Source organism: Piliocolobus tephrosceles, chromosome 2 (assembly GCF_002776525.5).
Source record: "Piliocolobus tephrosceles isolate RC106 chromosome 2, ASM277652v3, whole genome shotgun sequence".
In the NCBI taxonomy this organism is placed as follows: domain Eukaryota; kingdom Metazoa; phylum Chordata; class Mammalia; order Primates; family Cercopithecidae; genus Piliocolobus; species Piliocolobus tephrosceles.
In genome coordinates this window covers 41,152,108-41,178,834 of record NC_045435.1, presented here as the reverse complement: position 1 = coordinate 41,178,834, position 26,727 = coordinate 41,152,108, and the positions used below count along the sequence as shown (strand labels likewise).

At 46.5% G+C, this 26,727-nt stretch overlaps 1 protein-coding gene across 6 annotated transcripts in view; it reads left to right on the top strand.

Moving 5' to 3' along the window:
• Positions 1–894: 894 nt before the first annotated feature.
• Positions 895–26,727, top strand: part of HEG1 (heart development protein with EGF like domains 1) — a 90,064-nt gene continuing 64,231 nt past the window's right edge. For 2 of the 6 annotated variants that reach the window (XM_026456467.2, XM_026456473.2), the window contains exon 1: positions 895–1,405. In XM_026456467.2, coding sequence (XP_026312252.1) covers positions 1,102–1,405 — 304 coding nt within the window. In that variant the 5' untranslated portion in view covers positions 895–1,101. Of the gene's footprint in view, positions 1,406–26,552; positions 26,675–26,727 lie in introns of those variants that run through there. The other 4 variants (XM_026456468.2, XM_023215104.3, XM_026456458.2 and 1 more) reach the window with 3 other exon arrangements.

Sequence of the window (26,727 nt, the reverse complement as noted above, 5' to 3'; positions counted from 1 at the left end):
CCCTCTTTCTTCACTTAATGAGGAGGCTTACAGTCCTAAACTTTAGACATTTTATTATTCATTTACTGGGGAGGGAGTGGTTATGGAAACAAATGTAACTTTATTTACCAAGAAAATTTGTTTACATGAAATCTTTGAATCTTTCCCCAAAGGTTTCCATTTAAAATTCTGTGATCTCTGGGCATCATTTGGTTTAATTTGTGATCTGCAGCTCTTTTCCTGATGATGAGTTTGCCCTAGCCTGCCTGAATTCACAGTTTTCTTTTCCCTGCAGCCTGTTTGGGTGTCCTCGCGGTGACATCTCTGCAGAACTCTGGTGTGAGCCAAAGGCAGTGGTCGGATGGGAACAGCATCCAAGCTTGAGAGGGCGTGGGGGATACTCGGATGCTCGCGTTGGCCGGAGGGTGAGGTGTTAGGTTTGGCAAACACGAGCTCATCACCAGCCCTGGGGCCTGAAGAAGGGGAAGTGGGGGTGGGAGTGGGGACACTTCAAATCAATTAAGGGCGGTGACAGCGCGGGCTGGGGACCAGGGGACCGTTCCCTTTCTCTCTTCTATCAAAGCACTTGGGATAATCTAGTCTGGTGCTAATCACATTACCCAGGACCTGCTTTTCACCTACTTCTTGTGCGTTTAAGGAGTTGGGAAAGTGGTGCCCGATTCAGAAGACTCTATGCGGAGCATGTGTGTGACAAAAGTTGCAGCACCGTGGCTCCGCTGACCTCATCCCGCTGTCCCGGGCCGGGCCGCTCTCCAGGCGCCCGGCCCCAGCCCCCTTCCTGCCCTCTCCCCGCCCCCGGGCCCGCCGCGCGGGGCCGGTGATGTCAACCGAGGAGGAGCCGCCCGCCCGCCAGCGACCCGCCCGGGCTAATTAGCATGTAGCGGCGCCGCGGGCCGCCTCCGCCCAGCCCGCCCGGCCCCCGGCCGCCCTCCCGCGGCTCCCGACAACTTTTGAGGCGGGGGAGCGCTCTCGCGGCCTCACTCTGCTCACTTCCCCGGCCCCGCGCGGCCCCCGCCGCCCGCTGCCCGCTGCCCTCGCCCCGCGGCCGCCCCTCGCATGCCCGGCGCGCGGGGCATGTGAGCGCGGGCGGGCGCCGTCACCATGGCCTCACCGCGCGCCTCGCGGTGGCCGCCGCTGCTCCTGCTGCTGTTGCTGCCGCTGTTGCTGCTGCCGCCGGCGGCCCCCGGGACGCGGGACCCGCCGCCTTCCCCGGTCCGCCGCGCGCCCCTCGCGGGCGCGGGGCTGAAGCTGCAGCTGGAGCGCCGCCCGGAGCGCGAGCCGCCGCCCACGCCGCCCCGGGAGCGCCGCGGGCCCGCGACCCCCGGCCCCAGCCACAGGGCACCGGAGCCGGGCGCCGCGACACAGCGGGGACCCTCCGGCCGGGCCCCCAGAGGCGGGAGCGCGGGTGAGTGAGAGCCGGGAACCTGGCGCCGGACCAGCCTGGGCTGGGGGCGTGGGCGCGCCCCGGGCCGTATCCCCAGCCGTAGGCCCCTCCGCGCCGCGCGACCCAGGGTGGGGGCTCCTCGCCCGGCGTTGCGGGACCTTGAGGGTCGGCGGGTAGGGAGGGACGCTTTCGCGGTTGGCTGGACTGAGGGGTGTGACCATCCCGTTCTCCCCCAACCCTTTGGAAGAAAACTTATTTCCTATGGGGTACCCTGTATCTCTTCCACCCCACTTTAAGAAAATGGAAAGGAAAGGAAAGCAAAAGGGAAAAAAGGCTCCAAAGCATCTCTCACCTCTGGTATCTGGTCAGCCTGTCCCCAGTTTCATTTTTTCCGCTCTACAGAACTGGCCTCTCCAGGTACAGGGCTCGACTTTCTCATCTAAATAACTGATTTTTTAAGGGGTTCTAGCACGCGATATTGTAAAGGACAAAGGATGTACGTAGTTTGAAACAAAACGCTCTACTGGTTCGACTTAAAAGCAAAGGAAGCCCGGTTGGGATTGCATGGTTGAACCCCTACAAGGCACAGGCTGATACAGGACCATCCCTGAGCCTCCTGCCTCCCCTTTCCTTTCCCAATGAACTGTTGCTCCGTGATAGCCACTGCCCATTCCATGCAGAGAGAAGGAACTGACCTCTTCTCCCTGCTACCTTTGTGTACAGTTCTTTCTTATGATCTGGAAAAATATGTCACAGACTGAGTGGAATTCTAACCATAATACCATTATGACCTTGGGAATGTTGTCTCTTTGAGCTCACTTTCTCCATCTGTGAAATGGAAGTGATGATGCCTGTTCCTTCTAGCCTCCTAGTGATGATGTGACAAAATGAAAGTAAAAATAAATGGAAAGTGCTTTGAACAAAGTCAGCAACGTGGTGGTGTTAGCCTTTGCCTTCCTGTGAGTGACACAGGGCATATGCTCTGTCCCGGCTATTCAAAGAAGCTGGGTTGCTTGCAACACTGGACATTGATTTGGAGTTTCCCTGAAAGTTGAGGTTTTTGTCTGCATAATTGACAATTCATTTAAGTTTATCATATCATGCAGACTTTCTGGCACGTGAATTAGCTTGCTTCCTCCAACCTAGAGGTGCTTCTTAGAGTTAAATAAGAAAAAGTTTGGATTTTTAAAAATCAAGTTCTGTAAAAACTCAATTTCATATTCAACAGTATTCCCATTATGGCAAAATGCCTTATTTTGTGAATTTTTAAATCACTGGCATAAGACTGAGAAACCGAGGAACAGTAAGAAAAGGGAGAGGAGAGATAAGCTTCTGAAGACTTGTAGGAGACACATCCCAGAGTGACCCTGACTTTAGATAACTTACAGCATACACTGTTTTGCTAAGTTCCACGGGAAGGAATCAAGAACATAAAAGAGCACATTTCCCGACTTTCTCCAACTAGAAAAGTAACTGAGGAACACTGTGTAGTATTTTGTGAGTTTTTCTAAACAGAAGATAGAGTGCAGAGAATGGAGAACATTTCAGAGGAGACACCCAAGAGCTGAAGGCAGATTTCTCTGGGTAGTAGTCAGGCTTTCTTAGCTGAATGGCCCACATCTTATTGTTAGGGGATAGGTGGGAGGGACACTGACTTGCAGGGGCCCTGGCTGGATGGGGCTGGCACATGAGTCTCTTTCCTTCTCTTAGGGGTGGGATCTCCAGAGACCGTAGAGAGGTAGGTATTACAGAGATAGGGACAGTGGAGGCAGCTAGCTTACAGGACTCAGCTGGTAAGAATTGGGGCCTTATGTGACCCAAACATCCCTCACAGGTGTGGCAGGTAGCACTGCTAATCTTGGCTTTGTGGCTTTCCCAGTTTGATTCCTTTGCAGAGTTGAGTGATGGGGTCTTCAGGTATATGAGGTACTGGAAGGAATACGTGTGAGAGTCCCAGAAAGCAGCGAGAGAGTAGTTGGAATAGTGCACACCTTCCCTTACCTAAGTAGGCTCTCCTGGTCTCCTGGTGTCCCACAGACACCACCCAAGGAGTGCTTCCTCTTCAGTGGCTCGAAGGCCCAATCTCTGAAGAGATGTTGGAAAGGTGCGATTAGAAGAGATGAAATGAACACCTGTTGAAGCTGCTAGAAGCTACTCATATGGCCAAGGATCTAGGCATGACTTGTGCTTGTTTTTCTGGTAGTGGCTCAAACAGTGTCATTTAGGGATAAAAAAGAAACAACACATAAGAAAACCAGTGTTCAGTGATTTCAGTGAGTCTGAGTTTTCTAATAACCAGGATTGGGGGCCTTTTGGATTGGCCCTCATGTTTCACTAGATGCTATCACTTATTTCACAAGGCAGCAAGGTCTCGATGCTGAGAGGGCCTCCACAGGTCCTCCAGTCCACACTGTGTTGCAGCAGATGTCTGCCCCTGCAGAACCCCTGACAGATGGTCATCCCGGCTCTCCCTCAGCATTTTTGTGTTTGGGGAGGCGCCATGCTACTGCTGCTAACAAGCCCTGAGTCTCACAAGTAACGTGCTCCATTTGGTTGCTGGGGAAGCTGCCTGCAGCCCCTTCATGCCATAGGGATGCTGGTAGTCAGGGCCTGGCCCATGGGACTTCCAAATACACTCGTGTCAGCAGCAAGGGCCACAGATGTCCTTTTCTTTCCTGTGGGCCATTCCCAGCTCTTCTCTTCCTGGCAGAGTTCAACTTCTCATTGCTGAGTGACCACATTTGCATTCTATTATGTGGGTTGTTTGCCTGTATTAGACTGTAAGTCCCTGGAGAGCAGCTCCCTGTTTATATAGCCATTGTTAAGCTTTTGCGCCCACCTGTCACCCTGCTGGCTGTTCAGTTGATGTTTATTGCTGATGTTTCAGCCAGTGGTGACAAGATGCTGAGACCTAGAGGTTTTCTTTTTATGCGTGTGTTTTTCTACCACTCAGGACTTCCGAGCCACAGTTCTAAGCTGAATGCAAAGTTTATATGCCTTGATTTTGTGATCCATATGCTATGCTTTAATTGTGAGATCTGCAGATGAGAGGGAGAGAAGGCTTAAATCATAATGAAAATCAGTGCAGAAGGAAAGAACTTTCCCACCCAAAGGGGAAATGACGCTGAGTAGCTGAGCAGCCAGCCCAAGAAATAATAATCTTAGAAAAATGCAGCTCCCTAGAGGAAAGGAAGTGCTTTGAGCTGAGCCCCTTCTGAACTGTTAAATAGCTGTCGCCTGAATTGCTCTAACTTTGTGGGCCAACTTCGTCATTTAGCTTGGCTGCTGGGAGAACCATTACAAGGTGCAGCGGGCAAGAGGCAGCCCCTCAGGGAAGGGAGAGTGGCTTTCCTCCAGAAAGCCGCTAGCTCACTCCTGGCGGAGGCTTACCGGTGGGTGGTAGTGGGGATTCCTGAGAAGCCTGTTTGCTTTGATGGAGGGTGTCCCAAATAGAACGGGGAAGGCGGGAGGGGGCAAGGGACTCTCCGTGGTGCATGAGTGTTTAAAAGCCACATCCTTTTTACTTTGCAAGAACCCTTTTATTGCTTTCCTCAGCCTGTGTGCACAGGCTGAACTGTTATTTTTTGCCAGAGACCCGAATGGTGTGGACTGAGGGAGACTGAAATGTATTTGCTGCCCAGGTGGGCAGTTTCTGCATCCTTGTCCTGGAGGCTGGGGAAGGAGCCTCTGCCCTCCTGGTGATCCCTCCTACCTTCCAGCAGCCCTGCCCAGCTGGCTGAAAACAGTGTTCCTGAAGTTTAACTTGTCCTTGTCCAGAGACACTCAGAAAGAAAGCAAAGAACAGATGGCAGTTGCGGTTTCGTTAGCCACTTACTGCCTTCTTCAGTGGCTTCCCTCTGTCTCCAGCGTCCTTTTTGTGTGAATGGGAGGTTTCAGCTGCAGTAAATGTTCTCTTCCAAGAATCTTGGGGAGGCAACAAGGAAGGAAACTAGTTGGGGTCTGACTTTTGACTCCCTGGCCTTTGAGCACCTATGTGTGGTCAGTGCCTTCACACTCCTGGTCCATTTAACCCCAAAACAAGCCTGTGAGGGATGTTATTTGCCTTTTACAGTTCTAGAAACAGTAGCCTGGAGAGGTTAGATCACACAGTAAATGGAGGCGGCAGGATTTAAATAGATTTTGACCAAATCCATTTACTTGTCCCACAATATCAGGAGGTCTCAGTTTTCTCATCTGTAAAATGGGGTGCCAGTTGTCCTAGGTCTCTAAGATCCTCTCCCTCCCATCATTCTTCTTCCTCCCTCCCTCCATTCCTTGCCTTGCTTTTTTGTAGAGATTAGGGGCCAGCGTTGGGGTGGGGAAAATATGAGGAGATGGCAGTGGCAATGAGTTTTTACACCTATTGAGTAAAAATGTTTTAAAATTTTTGTTTGAAATTGCCTGAGACAAGACCACAAGTCTTTAAAATGACATTTTATATAGAGATTGTAAATTATACCCTACTCATATGCCAATCCATAGTTATTGATGCTAGAGGTTGTTGCATTAATTATCAGCCAAGCTGAAATGAATTGGTGACTTTCTTAATAGGCCCTCTCCTGGGAACGTGGAGCAGTGGCTGACATTGTGAGGCAGTTGTTATGAATACCTGCCCAGTAGGAGGCGAGGTTAAATGGTACTCCATGCAGATGCTGTCAAATGGCTTTCATTTGAACATCTATGTATGCTCTTTTCTACCCACTCACCATTCATCAGGCATAGACAGAAACAAAGACATTTCTATCCTGGTTTTTCACTCTTCTTTTGTTGGAGTGTGGCAGATGTCTCTGTTTGTGTCAAATTGGACTGATTTGTAAATCAGGAAATGTTTATGGAAGCCTTGCTATGTGGAAGAGTCGTGCCAGGTGATGAGGTTGTATTGCATGTCTGTGATGCCCCCAGGGAACATTCAGTCTTGTTGGAGCACACACATCAAGATTGTAAAAAGCGAACTAACGATGCATGAGTGATTCACAACTGAAGAAATGCCACGGGAGATCATACTGACCAAAGGAATGGTGAGGGTGGAGATGGGCATGCAGACGTGGAAACCACTGGGGGCTGGAAAGTCCAGGAAGACTTCAGTGGGAAAGGGGGGAGTTGATTTAACTTTGAAAGTTGACTGGGGCCAGGCGCAGTGGCTCAAGCCTGTAATCCCAGCACTTTGGGAGGCTGAGACGGGCAGATCACGAGGTCAGGAAATCGAGACCATCCTGGCTAACACCGTGAAACCCCGTCTCTACTAAAAAATACAAAAAAAACTAGCCGGGCAAGGTGGCGGGCACCTGTAGTCCCAGCTACTCGGGAGGCTGCGGCAGGAGAATGGCGTGAACCCGGGAGGCGGAGCTTGCAGTGAGCCAAGATCGCGCCACTGCACTCCAGCCTGGGTGACAGAGCAAGACTCCATCTCAAAAAACAAAAAAGAAAGTTGACTGGGATGTGGATAGAGAGGTGAAGGATGGACTGAGCACGATGGCTCATGCGTGTAATCCCAGCACTTTGGGAGGCCAAGGTGGGTGGATCACTTGAGGTCAGGAGTTCGAGATCAACGTGACCAACATAGTAAAACCCTGTTGCTACTCAAAATACAAAAATTAGCTGGGCATGGTGGCATGTGCCTGTAATCCCAGCTACTCAGGAGGCTGAGGCATGAGAATTGCTTGAACCTGGGAGCCAGAGGTTGCAGTTAGCCGAGAATGCCCCACTGCACTCTATCTTGGGCAACAAAGTGAGACTTCATCTCGAAATAAATAAATAAATAAATAAATAAATAAATAAATAAATAAATAAAAGAGATGGAGGATGAATGGCATCCGCCAAATCCCAGGTGTTGAAAAGCTCAAGACTTTTCAAAATGGAGGTGATCAACAGCCAGTAAGGCTGGAGAAAAGGACTTGAAGAGGCCAGTTAGGCTCCCAGATCAACCAATCATTGAAGACAAGACTGGAAAGGAGGATTAGACCTGATTGTGGAGGGCTTTAGAGGCCTGTTAAGGTGTTTGTCTTCATCCCATCCACACCAAGGAGCCCCGGATGGCTTTTGAACAGGGAGAGCATAGTTTGCTTGTTCATTTCTGCTTGGACCTGGGGTCTCATAGATGAACCACATGCATATCTGCCCTCACTACAGCCCCGTAGTTGTTTAAGAGACACTGGAATGCTGCTGGGCCTCATATTGATGTGTTGGGAGGAAAGACTGAGGACAGAGCATGGGTTAGAGTGGAGGTAGTGGAAATTGAAAGGGAGAGGTGCAAGTGCCACTTAAAAGAGTAAGGCTGGAGTACTAGACTGCCTGGCCATGGGGATGACCGGAAAGAATATGGAGAGGAGCTCTTTGCTGTTAAAAGAGGCTCCTTCAGTTTCAGCCTTTCAGTGTAAAGATTGCATGTCCCCTTGGAAGTATTCTGTGGATGGCTGAGAATGTGGAACTGAACTAGAGGGAGGCCAGGACCAGATTCAGCCCTGAGGGGCAGTAGTTAAAGCCACAGAGGAAGAGGAAATCAGCTTCAGTCGGGTGGAGAACATCCAGTGTGGATGGTGGGGAGGAAGGGATGCCAGCCCAGCATGAGGGCGCAATGAGAGGTGGGGGTGACTTGCAGGCTGGCTGTGGATTGGCAGATAATCTGAATGTAGCACGGTTTATGCATCAAATGTGGAGGTCTGTGAAGGTCCATGTAAGTTAACATATTTCTGCTTTCTGCTTTGACTTGTCTTCTCATCTGGAAACTATCCGAGTTAAAAGGCAGAGGGAGACTGGGGAGAATGAGGTCTGGGGAAAGGCCACTGGCCTCCATTCTGAGCTGTTTAGTGGGACTCCTAAAAGTGCAGGAAGAAGCCTGCCTACTGTATGATAGGCATGGAAGGCCTGCCTGCGACAAAGTTTGACGGTGAAAAAGAATAGGAAAATCAGAGAGAATCAGAATCCTTGATCCTCACCCCCAACCCTGCGTCAACTCCTGCCTCTTCCCGTGTCGGGAGTTAGCAACACTGTGCACCTAGTTCCTTAAGCTGGAAGCCTAGAAGTCACCCTCCATTCCTCTCCTTTCCTCACCCACTACCGTGATTCTTTCTTTGGCAACTCCAAGTAATTCTGTTTCCAGAATACATGGTGAATCTGCTCTCTTCCTCCCCACTGCTCTTTTCTGTTCTCTGCATCCACTTATGCTGTCTCTCTAATCTGTACTCAGAGAAGCCAGAGTGATCTTCTTAAAATGTAATTCAGGTCAACCTTACTTGGAGGCTTAACACCCTCCAAGAGCTTTGCATTGTACTTAGAATAAAATCCAGACCTCCTAAATTGGAATATGAGGCCTGCAGGATCTGACCGGCCACCTCTCTCACCCTCTCTTGCTCTGCTCCCCACTTACACCAGACAACTGTTAATACATGCCAAACTCATTCCTGCCTTGGAGACTTGGCACATGGCGTCCCCCTGCCTATAGCAGCAAGAGCCTTCCAGGCGGGGGGAGCAGCCAGGGCAGATGATCTAAGACAGGACTAAGCTTGCCTTGTCTCAGGATTGGCAAGAAGGAAGGCCAGGGTGCCTGGATCACCCAGGGCAGTGAGAACCATGGTAAGGAGGTTGATTTTCCTCTAGGTTCCATGGAGGGTCATGCAGCAGGGTCTGTACCACCACGTGGTGTGGGGCCCTAGTTGCAAGGATTCTTAAGGAGCTGGAAGGACCATCTGCAAAGTCTACCGGGGCTATTAAAAATGGACAGTTTCCTTTTGCTTAATATTTTAGCTCTGAGGTACTTGAACTTCATTCTAGCTTTCCTGTCATGAAAACGTTTTTGAGGAAAGTTTACAGGTCAGATGGCATGGCAGGGAGGCAAGACCGTGTTCCCAACTCCTGGAATGTCTTGGGGGACTTGAGGGAGGATCTGACCTCACTGAAGACCCTGAATAACAGGAGCCCCCATCTATCCGTGCAGAGAAAGTGCTGAAGGCAAAGATGGATTTGATAAGTTGGCAAGTTTCTCCTTAATGTCTCTGATAGGCTGGGAAATGAAGATGGGAGAAGAAGAAAAGTGACAAGAAGAGGTCAGAGGCCAAGGTCAAGCTCTTCAGGTGGCCCTGCAGTTCCACCTGGGAACTGAAGAATCAAATTGGAGGAAGGAGTAGCAAGAGTCAGGAGAGAGATGCCTGCTTGTCACCTGGAGGGATGTTCCTTGTGCAGGGCTGTGACTAGTGATTATCATATGTTGGGCTAGAATTGAAAACCACTCCATTTTCCTTTTCTGGGTGATAGGAGATGGAAACACTTCAACTTAGGGACGGGTTTCACTCCTGCCACCTCCCTGGCCACCAGGACCTTTATTACGGCCATGTGGTGAGACTTTTTCAGGGGTCATCTTTTGCCAGGGTGTGGATGAGAGCCCTGCTGGTGTTGTAGTCACAGGCCACAGAGGTCCCGGCTTGGAAGGATCAGACAGTCTCAATTCAAACCCCAGCAGTGCCATTTGCCAGCTGTAGGACTGTGGTAGGTTATTTAGCCTCTCTGTGCGGTCAGTTTGTCATCTGTCAAATGGGCTATTAATAGAAAGAGCCCTGCTCAGAATGGATAAGTGCAGTATAATACCTATAAAGCAGACAGGTTGATGCCTGGGCAGGAGAGCTCTAGAAATGCTACTGAAACCAGTGCCCGTTTACACTGGTCATTGTGTTGACAGCAACACCCCCCCCCCCCCACCTTGCCCTCCAGGTATTTTATTGGACAGCGGGCAAGCTCCCTGCCTAGGGTTCAAGTCCATGTTCCAAAGACCTCTGTTACTTGGTCTTCCCCTCGTTGGACCCCTGCCAACCTCACTCTTTGGTATCCCCAGAACTCTCTCTTGCTTCTTAGCCTTAAACATGAAGAGGAAAGAGCCAATTTTCATGATTTGAAGTCAGAAAACCAAGTGCAACAGCCCTCACCTATGGTCATCTGAGGAGAGCAGATGACCACATAGAAGGCAACTAGGATTAAATAAAGGCAGTATGCCAGGTGTGACCACAAAATAAGAAGCCTTTGAAAATCAGTCCCACTTGGACCTCTGTGGTCAATGGATATTCTTCAGATCAGAACCTTTGGGGGTTATGAATACGTGCTTCACAAGTGTTTGAAGGAGTTGAGAGCCACCTTCAGATTGTGTGTGTGAGCCACACAGGCAACTCCCTGTTGTTTCTTGCAGCAAACCTCCTGGATTAAAAATGGGGTCGCGGATCTCCATCTCCTGCATCTTTCCTCAGATCGTCTTTGAAGTTTTGTGTTTCCAAAATAATCCAACATCATTATCAAGGGATGGAAATATATCATTATTCAGGAAACTCAAGAGAATAATATTCTGCAGGCTCTATTGAAAATTAGCCAATTGGGCCGGGCACAGTGGCTCACACCTGTAAACCCAGCACTTTGGGAGCTGAGGCGGGAGAATTGCTTGAGGCCAGGCGTTCAAGACCAGCCTGGGCAACATAGTGAGACCTCATCTCTATAATTTATTTATATATATATATGTGTATGTGTGTGTGTGTGTATGTGTATATGTGTTTATATATATGCACATACATATATATGAAAAAAGAAAAGTAGCAAATTTTAGAAAATGGTTTGAGCAATAACAGTATTGATGGAGTATTGTCTTATTGGGACCTCTTTGAAGAGGACCATATCCACTTGGGTAGGGGAATTCTTGTGGTTTGTTAGGAATTATTTCTAGTACGGTCATGCTTTATGGTAATGGAGTGCTACTGGCTGTAGCTGCTGGCAGAGTTGGGGAGAGATGCCATGGAGCTCTGGCGGGGGTTGGAGGACCTGTGCTTAACCCCTTCCGCTTTCCGCCTCTGTGGCATTGGATAGCTGCCTAATGTCTCTAGGCCTTAATTTCCTCATATTAAAATTGGGGATAGTAAAGACTTTCCTGCTCCTAACAAGATTTTTGAGGAGGAGCAAATACAATTATGGCTGTGAAAGCACTTGTAACTGGACAGAACGATGTTTTAGTTGTGATATAGTGAACTGGCTATGACCTTGGGCAAGTCATTTAACTTTTGTACCTGCTTCCATATCTGTAAAATGGAGACGATAACTGTTTTGTTGACTTCACAGTGTTGTTGGAAGGATGAATGGGACTGATCCACATGGACATGCTTTGTAAACATTCATATGCTGTGTACGTGTTAGTCATGAACGCTTCCCGGGAACACATCAGGCGTTATGTCTTTAAGAGAGGCAGGCATCAGGAAGAGGTAGACATGGAAGGATGAGTGGAAAGTTGGAGAGGAGTTGGAGAAAGGGAGAACATTTCTGGGAAATCTCAATAGCCTTTTCAGTTGTTCGTCTCTGTCCTGTCATCTGTCTGTGATTGCCATGGCTAACGCTTTCCCATCTCTTCTGCCTCCCACCAGATGGAATGTCCTTCACAACTCTACCCTTGACCTTCTGCCTCCCCCTTGGTTCAGTGAGCATTTATGGAGTGCCTGCTATGAGCCACAGTCTCTCATAAGAGACCTAGGATTGCGAGAGAATAAGCTAGAATTGTGTAACAAGATAAAATAGTCCAGAGGGAGAGAGTTGTCTCTGGGGAAGACTTCTTGGAAGGGGTGATTTCTGAGCTGATTTTGCTGGGAGGCCAAGGGGAAGGAAGTAGGACAGTCTAGGTAGAGAGAACTGCGGGACAAAGGCTTGGAGAGAAAACACAGTGTGGCTTCACCTGTTTGAGCACTTCCAACTATAATCCAGTTCTGCGTCTTCAGCCATCTGCCAGCATTCACACAGGTTTAGTGAGCTTCACTTTAAACCAACAGGTAACAGTTATACATGCAAACACATCATCCCTTCCTCCTCCAAAATCTGACCTCGCTTTGCTTGCTAATGGTTCCAATAATCTCCCAATAATGCACTCAAACCCATCATCTTCGTCCTTTGCCGCCTTTTCTTACTTGCATGTAATCAGCATGGACTCCTCGCTCTCCCTTCCTGCCATCCTTGCTTCTTCCCTTTCTTCTAAATCATATCAGAGTGCTGAATTCCATTTGGACAGTGAGTTACATAGGACATCAAGATGTCATATCCCTGTTTGTGTCAGGAAATTGCAGTTTGGATCCCAGTGTCGTTAGTGAGACATCCCCGAAGCCCACAAGGAGGAAGCCTGGCTCTGTCCTTTCTGGCTTTTGCTTTCAGTCCATGTTACCCTTTCTCTGGAGCGCTCAGTCTTAGTTTTGCTCTTTCTTATTTCATTCTTTCTCTATTTCTGTATTTTTTTAAGCTAGATTTTCATTGCAGTCAGATGGACCTGGGTTTGGATCCAGTTTTACTATTTGCTGTGTAACTTTAGACAAATTACTTAATCTCACTACACCTCAGTTTCCTTATCAGAAAAGCAGGGATAATAACGGGAGGACCTCATAAGGCTGTCGTGAGGATGGATTGAGACAGTCCATGTGAAATGCTTAGCACAGTGGCTGGCATGGAGTGGATGCTACCTACGTTTTGGCTGCAATATGATGATAATAATCATTATTATTGTCCTGCTCTGGTATGTGTTTTGAAAAAATTCCTTAGCTTTATTTCTTTTTGTCTTATTTCTCTTTTCAGCCCCCTTCCTTTCTTCCTCTTTCTCTGTTTTATCTCTTTCTTAACTGGCTATGGTATACAACTGATTTTTTAAAATACTGGTTATATTTGAACAGAATGCCAGGTTTCCCAATCTTGATTTACAAAACGCATTTGCAGACTTTACATTTCTCCCTTAACTAGATTTTAGCCTCTCCCCTCGGAGGCCCTGACGCTCCCTCCCGTCAGCCAGCATAGGCCTCAGAGCCCTTCGTGCTGAAACATCACTCCACGGCTCCATTTTCTAGCAGTCGTCAACGCTCCAGACAAATTATTTCTATGATTTCCTCAGAGTCCTGGGCCACTTCACAGAGGTCTGTCGAGTAAATTAACTGCAGAGCTTCTGAAAGTCGGCCTCCGGGGCCCGGGCCCAGGCCAGGCTGCCCAGTGCGCACACCCCCGGGAGCAGGCCCGTTTCCTCCCGCCCCTCCTGCGCCCGCCTCTCCCCCCTCTTCCTCCTCGGAACCAGGATGTTTTTCCTTGCCTTTTTATTGTTTCACTAACCTGGCAGGTCTCCTTTGGTGGAGCCCTGCCACCCAGCTTCCTCTCTGGGTGTGATCGAATGTGACGGTGACAACACAGGAGACCCGGAGGCCTGCACCACCCCGCTGGCGCCCTTGGCCTTTGCATCCAGCGGGGACTGGGAGCTATCGGCTTCAGCTTCTTTCTAGAAACTCCCCCTTTATAAACCAAAGAGCCTCCTCTTCATCCACTCTGTTGGATATTTATTTGTCAAAGGATGAGAGGGGCAAAGAAAATGGAGGCAGCAAGGAAGGTGCCCCTACAAACAAGGTAGACCTCCTTTCCTCCCTGCAGAAAGACTTTTTGTTCACTTATTTAACCAAATGGGAATCTTGTGACCTTTGACCCTAGGACTTTTTCTCAAGGCCTTGGGGGAAAAAAAACCTGTAGAATTCTTTTTAAAGCAAAGAGCTTGAGGTCACCTCAAGGTCCTTCATCTTTCACTCCTGCTGGGATAGGCTGCATCCCTCCTTCATGCCCAAGGCCACCTCAGAGCCGGTTCTATTTCTGGAAAGCTGACCCTGACTTGGGAGCTCCAGGCCAGGCCTCCCCTGGGTCTGGGTTCAGTCCAGCAGACGTCTGTCACCCGGAGAGAATGCTCAGCTGAACAAGAGCCGACCCCTCACAGGGAGGGGAGGTAGATTTTACTTTCTTCGTCACTAGAGTGCTTGAAGGGGAAGCATTTTAAAAATCTGATCGTCAGATCTCAAGTCCAGCACTTTCCAACATGCTTGATTTTTCTTAGGGCTGCCTCTTTCAGGGCAAGAACAAGGAAGGAAACGAAACTCCCCGAGAGCCCTGGACAGTCCAGATCGAGGGCTGAGTCTTTTGTTCACACAAACTCATTTGGCTTCTAAACGTCCTCCACCCAAAATCATTACATCCGCAGCAGCGTCTCAAAACACAGCCCAGAGTGGCCTCGCTGAGTGGGTGGCTGCTTTTCTGGGGAGGCTGCATCCACCTTCCCACAGGCCCCCAATGTTCTTGCATGTCCCAGAATATCCTGCTGCTGGCCACTGGCCTGAAATCCCCCTCATTGGGAGGACCCTTGGGGGAACGTATCAGGCCAAGAGGGCCTGCAGGGGAAGGGCTCCTGCTATCTGAAGGGGACTGGGACTGGCAGCCGTGGAAGGGAGGATGGGTTTTTAGTCCCAGCCTTGCCCCTTCCAAACTCCCAGGCACAGTCTCAGTCTCTACCCCTGGGGGGCCCCTTCTCATACCTCAGAAGCATCATAGGGACTTATTAACATGGTCCAGCTCTCCTGGAACTCCTGGAGGCAGATTCTATACCTGATTCGTCCTTGTAACCCTCACAGTGTCTTGCTTATGGTTGGTGTTCAGTAAATACATACTTTTTTTTGGGGGGGGGGGACAGGGTCTTGCTCTGTCGCCCAGGCTGGGGTGCAGTGGTATGCTCTCGGCTTACTGAAACCTCTGCCTCCCGGGTTCAAGCAATTCTTGTACCTCAGCCTCCTGAGTAGCTGAGATTACAGGCACGTGCCACCATGCCCGGCTAGTTTTTGTATTTTTAGTAGAGACAGGGTTTTGCCATGTTGGCCAGGCTGGTCTCGAACTCCTACCTCAAGTGATCCACCCGCCTTGGCCTCCCAAAGTGCTGGGATTATAGGCATGAGCCACTGTGCTTGGCCTAGTAAATACATACATTTCTTGTTGTAGTAAAATATGCACAACATAAACTTTACCATTTTAACCATTTTTAACTATACAGTTCAGTGGCATTGAGTACAATCACAATGTTGTTGCAATCATCATCACCATCTGTTTACTGAAACTTTTCATCATCCCAAATAGAAACTCAGTAAATAATAACTTCCTGTTCCTCCCTGCTCCCAGCCCCTGAAAACCTTTATTCTGCTTTCTGTCTCTATGATTTTGCCTATTCTTGATACCTCATGAAAGTGGAATCATATAATATTTGTCCTTTTGTGGCTGGCTTATTCACTTACCATCATGTTTTTAGGGTTTACTCATGTAGTATGTGTTAGAATTTCCCTCATTTTGAAGGCTGAATAATATCCCATTGTACATATATACTACATTTTGTTTATCCTTTCATCTACTGATAGATAGCTGGGTTGCTTTCATCTTTAGCTGTTGTGAATAATGCTATGAAAATGGGTGCATAAGTGTCTGTCTGAGTTCCTGATTCAATTCTTTTGGATATAGACCCAGAAGTCGGATTGCTGGATCAACTCATAACTCTTAAGGTTGTGAGGAACTGCCATACTGTTTTCTACAGTGGCTGCACCATCTTACACTCCCGCCAGCAATGCAGGAGTGTTCTGAGTTCTCCATATCCTTGCCAGCACTTCTTTTCCATTCTTCTTTTTTAATAATAGCCTTCCTAATGGGTGTGAAAGTATTTTTTCAGTTGATAAATGCTACTCATTGGTTTGATTGCAGATTTGAAACTGTTACTTTTCCTCTCGGACCTCAGTCCTGTGATGGTCAGGCTAGTGGTTGCTTTGGTCCCTAAGGGTAGTGGTCACCTTTGCAGAGGGATGGGGGCACCAGAGACAATCCAGGTAACTTTGGCCAGAATGAAGGAAGTAAAGCAGTGTGGATGCTAGCTAGTAGAGCTTGCCACATGCTGGAAATCAGTTTAGCAAGAGCTTCTCTCTGCTCAGTCCTCACTGGTTTTCGTTGAAAGTGGTCAGTTAGGAAAGACACTGGAATGAAGGAGCTGGTCTCTAGTCTCCGCTCTGCCACCTATTTTCTGGGTTAACCTGGGCAGGTGACTTCTGTACTGAGCCTCAGTCTCCACTTCTGTAAAACAGGGCAAGAATTACCCTCCTGCCTGCCACTCAGAGGGTCAGAATCTAAAGGGATAATTTAGGCCATGAAATTATCCTGTGAAAAGTGCTTTGTCGATTGTAAAATGCGTGGGAATTTTTTTTCCTAATTTGATCTGTGGGAAGAGAAGCACAGATTCACTCTCCTGGAAAGGACCTGTGAACAGTGCTGTGCCCCTCTTCAGTCTGTGGCCGTCCATCATACTCAAAGGGGATTTTTAAAGGAGGGTGCTAAAAGTCCTTTAAAAAAAAAAAAAAAAAGAGTCTGTTTTCTCCCCTCCCTGTATGAACAATTAAATTTTAGGAAAATGTCTTAAAATGACAAAGAATCCCACTCTCATGGGTGTAAGGATCCGTTGCTGGTATCTGCAACAGTGTAGGTATATTTTCATTTGAATGTGGTCCACCAGACCCCAAATTGAGGATCCCAGGAATGCTCTGCCGGGGAGGCAGGAACAGGGAATTCCGCAGCTGGGGATCAGTGTCTTACTGTTCTGGAACCTCTCCCTTTTAAGCAGCATGACCTTCATCTTTCTTCTACCAGGCGACACCCTAGAAGGGCCTAGGGACTTTCTGTAGGGCTGGTCTCGCTGCCTTCCTCTTCCCTGGCTCCTACCTTTAATTTCATCCTATCCTTCCCTCGTCATCTGTGTCTCTGTCACTGGCTCTTCTGTCTCCACATTCAAGTTTTCCCCAAAATCCGTCCTTGATCCTTGATTTTTCCCTTCGTATGTCATATCCTGGCCTTCTCCTAATCAGCAGTCCTGAGTCTTTAACTGTCTGCCAGACGTTTTCACTTGGAAGTTGTAACATCACCCCGAACGTCACATTTCAGAAACAGACTTTTCTTGTTCCTCAAGCTCGTTCTCCATTATGGCTCCACTCTTTCTCTCTTATCCTTTCATTATGCATAAAAATCCTCTCTGAGTTAGAAGCTGATTTTGAAGTCCTCTTGCTCCGTCTTCTAGCTAATAACGTGCAGCTGTTGTCAAATCAAGTCTGATTCCAAAGCCCATGTGATAGGCAGCATTTCATTCCTCTTAGGGAGAAACAAGGTCAGCGCAGTTGTGTTTCAAGCTGCAGTTTGGCTTTTTGTGGGGGGCTTTTTTTTTGTTTTTTTGTTTTTTTGTTTTTTTTGGGTCTGCTCTTCTGGCCAGTGCCTTAAAGCTTCACGGAATAAGCTGGAGTGTGATGGAATGAGCCCTGGGTTCAGACTGTGTCTGTACTGCTATTGAGTGCGTGACCTGGAACAATCACTTAATCTTTCTGACCCTCAGTTTCCCCATGTGCCGTATGAGGATAATAATACCCGCTTGACAGGGTATTAATGAGATAATGCATGTGAAAATGTTTAGCACGTGGTAAGCCCTAAATAGATGTTAGTGAAATCTGAATCCAAATGGAGGGAAAAGAAAATAAAGGGCTTGTTCTTCAACTGTGTGCCTCAGAAACACAAGCTTGTAGCTGGCAGTGCTTGTCATTTGGCCCGCTGTGGGGGTTGATGCCGAGGTTTTGGGGGTGGGGTGGACCCTCCAGGAGGAAATTGCCTTTTTGGACAACACAGCACACTCCCTGTATGCTCCTACTCACTCCACTGCTCCGAAACAATGCAAGTTGAAAAGCCCCAAATCACGGGCAGGGAGTGGCGGGTGGCAAGGAGTTGACTCTGTAGCAGCTGCTAATTAGGAAATCCTATTCTTGGGCTGTGCTAGCATCCCTGATGATGCTGGTTCACAAACAGATGTTTTGGAACATTAAGACGCTACAGAAGTGGAAGTTGTCAATTAGGAGGAAAAAAAAACAGGCAAAGCAAGCAATAAAACTCTCTTGTTAATTTAATCTCCATTCATGGTACAAGGGAAAGTTACAGCCCAGCACAGGGGGCTAAGTACAGAGGGAAGGATGGTATTTTCAGCTCAAAAGATACCTGAGAAATGGGATGTCTCATCTCCAATATGAAGAGGGTTGGTGTGAATGGGGTTTGAATGATCATCTCCGACCATCTGCGAAGCTGGCCCGGGTGAGGTGCATAGCACCAGTCTACTGAGCCTCCAGGGTGCCCCCTCCCACCCCATGAATGTCTGAGGGGGCACAGCCTCTTCTCCTTACTCCTGACTTCATTGGGCGCAGGCTCTGAAGCTTGAGGAATCCTGTCTCCTTTCCATTTCTCCAGGGTCATTTCTCTTCTCCACCAAGAATAAGAGCAGGTTCTTTGACACCTCGCCCCCCCATGTGGCAGGTTTATTCCAAATTACTCTCTATTCAGGGTTTATACAGGTGCTGAATAGGGAGCCATGCCCTCAACAGAATTCATCCACAGCGGCCCTAACTAACTCAGGGCTTCAGAAAGGATCAGTCATTGGACTTCAGTACACATTTTAGCATTTGACCCGTTGTCCCCGCTGAGATGGCACCGGGAATGGTGTAAAGCACTTGGATGTTCACAGTCAAGCAAGACCTCCAGTGGCAGTGGAGGTGTTGCCTGCCCCAGCTGTGTGGTTTATTAATCCCTTTCCTAAGGAAAAGTTCGTAGGCAATAAGAGATATAGAGGGGCACCCGGAGTTCAATAGGGGACAGTGGGATATCTTTCATATTGTTTCGTATTGTTTCCCAAGGATCAGTGAGGAAACTCATCAGTCTTTCAGCTATGCCATCAAAAGCCACTCACATGCTCACATTTTGTTTCAGAAATGTCACTGGAACTCCTACCTATACACTTGGTTAGTAGCAAATTGCATGAGCCAGTGACTTCAAGAGCTTGCTGTGCTGGAGGCCAGGTCTCACCCTGTGCGCCCTAAGCTCTCCCTATACCTCCTAGGAGAGGTGTCGTGGAGTGGAATTCAGCGAGGCCCAGACTGTTCCTGCAGCCGTTTGTCTAGCCTCAGTGCTTTTATCAGAGTGGATTCCTAGCTTCCAAGAGGGCTTGGGAGTCCGGGGCCACTCTGGTACGGGCTGTGGTCCACTACCTGAAGAAGGATTAGGACACTGAGCTTTGATTGATTAGCAGTGCCTGCCAAGGTCATCTACCCAAATCTATTTCTTAAAAGTTGACAACCCTAAATCCATTTAATAGCTATGACATATGTAGCATTTACTATGTACCAGGTACTCTTCCTACGCTCTTACATGTCTGCATTCCACTGGTTTTCACAATCACCCAGTGAGGGAGATACTGTTAATATCCTCATTTTACAGAAGGCAAGCTGGGGCATGGAGAAATTAAGAATCTCACTTAAGATCATACGGTGTGAAAGAGGTGGAGCCAGAAGTCTAACCTACATGGTCTGACTTGAAGTACAGCCTCTGCATTAAGAATTGAATTGAATCTCTATTAAGATTAAGAATTGAGTCTCTATTATTAAGAATTGAATCTTAATACTTATTAAGTATTATTACTACCTCTCTTATTAAGAATTGAATCTCTAGAGACACGAAAAGCAGTAGCTTCTCATCAGTGCAGGTGACTCTGGTGCCCGTTGACTAAGGAGAAGTGGAGGTGTAACCACAGAAGGCAGGTCTTTGGGGCCAGCAGGGTCCAGCAGTGGCTGCACTGGCCAAGGGTGTATCTTGTGTCTGGCTGCTCTGGAGAAGTGGTCATGAGCCACCAGTTATGGCCAGGACTGTTACTGAGAGTAGTTAGGCATCCAGGGGCAGAGCAGCCAAGGCACAAGGAAACTCATCAGTCTTTCAGCTATGCCATCAAAAGCCACTCACATGCTTACATTATGTTTCAGAAATGTCACTGGAACTCCTACCTGCACACTTGGTTAGTAGCAAGTTGCATGAGCCAGTTTTCTATAAAAGGTCTACAGACTTCACCTACCTTAAGAGGCAGTCTGGGGATCCCAGAAAGCCCATTCCTAAGTGGCTTCTCCAGGTCCGTAGACCTGGGATCCTTTTATCAAGATACCAACCATTTTTGTTCTTTTTCTTAGGAGACACATTTGTCATAGACATATTTTTAATAACATGGAATCATATGATACATACTATTTTATAATTTGTGTTTGCATTTAACAATATAGTGTGAGCATAATACATAAGAAGAACTGTACCAACAATATATTTTGGTCAGTCCTTTAAAATTTTGTTGTCTCATAATTAAGTTAACTAACTCCCTATTGTAGAAATTTAGGTTGTTTCCACTTTTCATTATTATAAACAATTCTGTGATAAACTTCCTTATACCTGAAACTTTGCACACTTCCTAATCATTTCCTTAGAACTAATTTCCAGAAATGGAATTCTTGGGCCAAAATATATGCCTATTTTTAATGCTTTTGCAATGGATTGCTAAATTCCTCACCAAAAGGACTGTGTTAATTGTATTTTTACCAATATCGTATGAAAGTACCTGTAACGACATTAGATATTATTCTTAAATCTTTGCCAATTTGATATGCAAAAATAAACAAGTAATGTAAAAGGTCCTTTCTAGTTTGGGTTTGTACCTTGCTTTTCAACAACGCTTTCATGTATTTATTCTCCACTTATATATTTCCTTTTGTGAATTGCACATTCATGTTCTTTGTCTACGAGGGGTACATCTTAGGGATTTGAAAAAGTTCTTTGTGTGTTAAGGATGCTAAACATTTTTATCAGGCACTGCAGACATTTACCCTTGTTTGTCATTCAACTGTTTACAAATATAGCTTTTATTTTTATCAGACTTATACATAGTTTAAAGATCAAATAGATTGTATAAGGCTGTAATAAAACTCTGACTACTCCTATCATCATCATTTTCTGTTCTCCAGAATCAAACATTCTCAACCCTTTTAACTGATTATCTTAGTATTTTTTTCCACATCTCTAACCTGCTTATCTTGCTGTCTATTATTGATTTTTTTTTTTAATTTTTGGTTTTAGGCAGTATTCATTTTATATCATTCCAAGCTCTACCAATTTGGAAGTGACACATTTCTATTTCTATTCTTTTTTTTTTGAAACAGGGTCTTGCTCTGTCATCCAGGCTGAAGTGCAGTGGCACCATCACAGCTCACTGCAGCCTTGACCTCCTGGGCTCAAGCGATCCTCCCACCCTAGCCTCCCAAGTAGCTGCAACTACAGGCATGTACCACCATGCCTGGTCAATTTTTTTTATTTGGTAGAGACAGAATCTCACTATGTGGCCCAGGCTGGTTTCAAACTCCTGGCCTCAAGTAATCCTCCCACCTCAGCTTCCCAAAGTGCTGAGATTACAGACATGAGCTACCATGCCAGGCCTCTATTTCTATTCTTTAGAGAGGTATTTTAAATGCGTTTTTCACAGAACTCAAAGTTACCCTTCTCCTACGCAACATGATTCTAATTATCCCATGCCAGACTTATGAGCTATTGTTATGCAGGATTTGTTCCATCTTGTTTTATTAATTTCACAAATGAGAAATTATTGTTATTATTTCATAAATTCAGTGTTCCTTTAGATTTATTCACACATGTGTTGTTTTCTTTGCTCATTACATTGACTTGCATCTGATATCTTTCATTAAGGATTGTTTTTCTTCTTCTTGAAAGAAATTTGGTCTAATTTCCTTTAGTAGAAATGGTTGGAAGGCTTAATTTTGACTGAACATGTTTTTATTTGATAGTCTGAGATGTTTCTGAAAGATAGCTTTGCTGAATGTACGATTATAGTTTTCTCTCTCAGCACGTTGAAATTATTTATCCACTGTCTTTTGGCTTCCATTGTCACTGCTGAGAAATCAGCTGTAATTGTCACCTTCTATAGATGATTTACCATTTTTTTCCCCTCTGGTTGCTTTTAAGACCTAGTCTTAGTCTGTGGTTTTTGTGCAGTTTCGCTATGATAGAGGTATATATTTCTTTTTCAATTTAGTCTCCGAAGAAGCCGCCTTAAAATGAAGGTTTATAGTTCTCATTAGTTTGGGAAATTTTCCAGCCGTTACCTTTTAAAATATTGCCACTTCTATAAGCCCCACACTTTGGGAGGCTGAGATGGGCAGATCACCTGAGGTCAGGAGTTTGAGACCAGCCTGGCCAACCTGGTGAAACCCCATCTCTACTAAAAATACAAAAAAATTAACCAGGTGTGTGGCACACCTGTAATCCCAGCTACTCAGGAAGCTGGGGCATGAGAATTGCTTGAACCCAGGAGGTGGAGGCTGCAGTGAGCTGAGATGTACTCCAACCTGGGTGACAAAGTGAGACTCTGTCTCAAATAAAAAATAAAAAAATAAAAATTAAAGAAATATTTTCACTTCTACTTTCTCTGTTTTCTCCTCCTAAACTCCAATCAGTTGTGTGTTGAACTTTCTCACTCTTTTTCTCTCTTAACCTCTTTTTCATATTTTTCTGTTTTTAAATCTCATTTTGAGCATTCTGTTATCATTTATTTTCTAACTCTTTTTTTTTTTTTTTCTTTCGAGATGGTCTCATTCTGTTGTCCAAGCTAGAGTATAGTGGCACAATCACAGCTCACTGCAACCTTCATCTCCCAGGCTCAAGCGATCCTTCCACCTCAGCCTTCCAAGTAGCTGGGACCACGGGTATGCACCACCATACCCAGCTAATTTTGTTTATTATTTGTAAAGACAAGGTCTTACTATGTTGCCCAGGGTGGTCTTGAACTCATGGGCTCAAGTGATCCTCCTGCCTTGGTCTCCCAAAGTGCTAGAATTATAAGCGTGAGCCACCATGCCTAGTGAATTATAATTATTTTCTAATTCTCACTTTGGTCATATCTAATCTGCTGTTGAGTTTTTAAAATTTCAATTACTACTTTTTTTATTTCTAGAATTTCCATCTAGCTTTCTTTCAAACATTTTGGGCTATTATTTATAGTCTCTTTTGTAAACATTTTTTTCTAATGTAGTTTTGTGTACTTCTTTGTCTGGTAATTCTAGCAGTTGAAGTCTTTGCTTGTCTAATTTGTTGGCAATTGTTTAACAAGCAAAGACTTCAGATACTAGAATTACCAGACAAAGAGGTATGGATGTCTTATTTCCTCATGGATGCCTCATTTTCTCTTGTATTTTGTGATTTTTGACTGTGGTCTCTTATTCCTTAGAATGTTATTAATAAATGATAAAAATTGGTTTGAAGATATGTTTATCTGGAGAGCATTTGTATTTGTGTCTACACAATACAGGTACCTGGAGGCACTATCCATCAGGACCGCCCCTGCTCCATTATTAACAGGATGTGTGTGTGTATTGGAGATATAATTTACATCAGTGGTCCCCAACCTTTTTGGCCCCAGAGACCGGTTTCATGGAAGACAATTTTTCCACAGATAGGGTGGAGTGGGGTGGGCTGGGGGTTGGGATGAAATTCTTCCACCTCAGATCATATCAGGCATTAGATTCTCAGACAGAGCATGCAACTTAGATCTTTCGGACATGCACAGTTCACAATAAGGGTCTTGCTCGTTTGAGAATCTGATGCCACTGCTTATCTGGCAGGAGGCGGAGCTGAGGTGGCAATGCTCGCCCGCCCACTGCTCACCGCCTCCTGTACAGTCTGGTTCCTAATAACCCATGGACCACTACCAGTCCATGGCCTGGGTTTGGAGGCCCCTGATTCACATGCCATAAAGTTGACCCTTTGAAAGTATACAATTCAGTGGTTTTTAGTACATTCGCAGGATTCAGGACCACTCGCAAATACATCCTTAGTTTAGACCACAGAGGTAATGTGACATGCGGCACACCCATACGAGGGCTAGCTTTATGGTTATATATTCTTGGGTGAGATTTATTTCTTCTTTCACTTGAAACCAAGATTGAAGGGCCAAGTTTCTTTGCTGTGCCCTTCTGTGGGGCAGGTTTGTTTCTATTTGCCTTATACCCAAGGCATAGCTGTGTAAAGTCCCAGCTTTACACAGTGGTTTCCTGTTGGATTCCCTCCTTGAGAATCGTGTCTCCCATCTCCTGATTCTCGGCAGCCATCAGAACAGAAATTCAAGGTCACAAATGTTGAACAGGTGCCTCCAGGGCAGCTGCCAGCCTCAACATTAGCTCATTTCTCTGGATTCCTAGTCATGGTTCATTTTTGGCCTCAGAAGATTTGATTCTTTACTTACTTGCCAGCTCAGCAATGCTTTCAGAAATTTTTAAAAAATATATTTTGTTCAGCATTTTGAGTTGTTTATAGTGGCAGGGTCATTGAGGATACTGCAGGACTATTGTCTGCCTTTTAGTTTTGTTTATAGCGTGCATTTTTTCTTTCTTACATCCTTAGTCACCCCTCCAGGAAGAGAGCGCAGGTCAGTGTGGGTCCTGCCCTGTCTGCATGTGGCCGTTCTTTTCCCCTCGGAGACTGCACTGGAGCTCCCTGAGCTGACTGGGCTGTGGGACCTCCACTCCTGGTCCCTGGAGAGGAAGGGAACAAAGCTGCCTCCTCAAAGGCCCCGTCACACTCACCAATGGCTGAGTCTCACCTTGTCTGAAGGTTGTAATGGAGCCAAGTTCATTGCCTTCCCTTTGCTCACAGCTGGCCAGCTTTGGGGCATGGGTTTTGAGTCCCTTCTGCTTCCCCACAATCGCTTCTCTCTGGCTTCCTTGGAGAATAATTTCTCATTGTGTACAGTTAACCAAAAGGAGAGAGAAAGCATCCTCAGACCTTTCACCTCCTCCCAGGAGACCAGCTTGCCATTGTAGCTCCCAGAGGTAGAACAAAGGGAGCGTGCCCTGTGGGCCACTGCTGTCTGTAACCCCAGGCTCTCAAGTTGAACTTGGAGGCCTTGTGGCTACCCCTGGAAACGCCCTTCCACATCCCATTTCTAGCTGCATGTGGGTCTTGCCTGTCTGGAACTGGGACCCATAGGAGCTCAGATGCATGGCAACTTCCCTCCCGCTCCAGGAAGCCTCTGTTAATTGTCACCCACAGGAAACAGAACAAGAGGCATAAAAACAGTAACTCTCAAAGGATTTGGGGAGGAAGTGATTCTCTCAGGAAAGTTTGTCAGAATGTCTTCTGGAAGTTTTTTGCAATCATCACCCCCTAACCCCAAATAAGTGAGCCACTGCTTCTAGAAGGAGTGAATCAGAGTGGAGAAATGTTCAGAACCATCGATCTAGAACTGCACTGGCAAGTGATGCAGCCACCAGCCACATGTGGCTATGGAACTCTTGAGATGTGGTTCCCAAAACATTCACTGGATTTTAAACGTTTAATACCAAAAAAAGAATATAAAATATCTCAATATTTTTATATCAATTACACATTGAAGTGATAATATTTTGGATATGTTGAGTGAAATAAAATATTAATATTGAAATTAATTTCACGTTTTTTAATTTTAAAAATGCAGCTACTAGAAAATTTAAAGTGTACACTTGTAGATTGTGTTTGTGACTCAGTATCGCTTAGGCAGCACTGATCTGAGAGATAACTTGTTCCGTGCCTGTGTGTGCGTGTGTGTGCGCGTATGTGTATGTGTGCATGTGTGTGTGTGTGCGCGCATGTGTATGTGTGTATGTGTGTGAGGGGTATATGTGGGTGTATGTGTGTGTGTGGTATTTAGATACAAACTGTAGGTTCTGCCTGCAGCTTCTACTTGTCCGATGGTTTGCCATTTTTGTTTGATTCATATAAGTAGAAGTGATTCCATTCATCCCCACAGAGGTTTCTCACCAGTGCCCACAGTCTCCATTCCCAAGCAGAAAGAGAAATACCATTTCCAAGTGGGGAAAATTACATGTTGTTTCAGGGAGTCATGTAATCAGCGACAACGTCACGTGGCCCTGTCCTCACCCTTTCTCAGTGTCCCTCAATTGGCACCCATATTTGATATTGGATTCCATATTGTTTTGGATGTATGGGGAAAGGACAGTGTTCTCAGAATCCTGTTTGGTTTTGGTGCTATTTTTTAGGGGCCTGGCACCCAGCAGTGGCCCAGCTTTGGCTTCTGAGCAGTGGCCAGGCTGGGTACAGACTTTTCCAGAGTAACAGGGCAGCTTTCTTGCACTGGACTTGGGCATCCCACACACCTGCTCTGACCCTGAACCTCCTGCCTTGACAAATGGCATTTGATGCTACACATGACTTACTCTTGCCCAATTTAACCCCCAACTTTAACTTTATCCTCAGAACATTTTTAACTAATACCCTCTTTGCCACCATCTTGGGCGTTATGGAAGTTAACTATCATTTAAATGTACTTTCTGACTAATATAAATACATTCCTAATATACAGGCTTCAAGTAACAGTCCATACTCAAGAGCATTATTTCCTCAGCACTCCCAGCTGGAAACCATACTCCTCTCCACCATTTTCCCTTCCAGCTGAGCACAGCTGGCGGGCGAGAGGCCTGGGTTTGGAGCAGGCTGCCTGGCCCTGCTTTTTGACTGTGCGACTTGGGCAAGATGCGTGACCCTCCCCCACTGAAGGAGTTTTAGGTTTGTTCTTTCTTTTCCTTTTTCTATTGTAAACAATGCTGTAATGAACATCT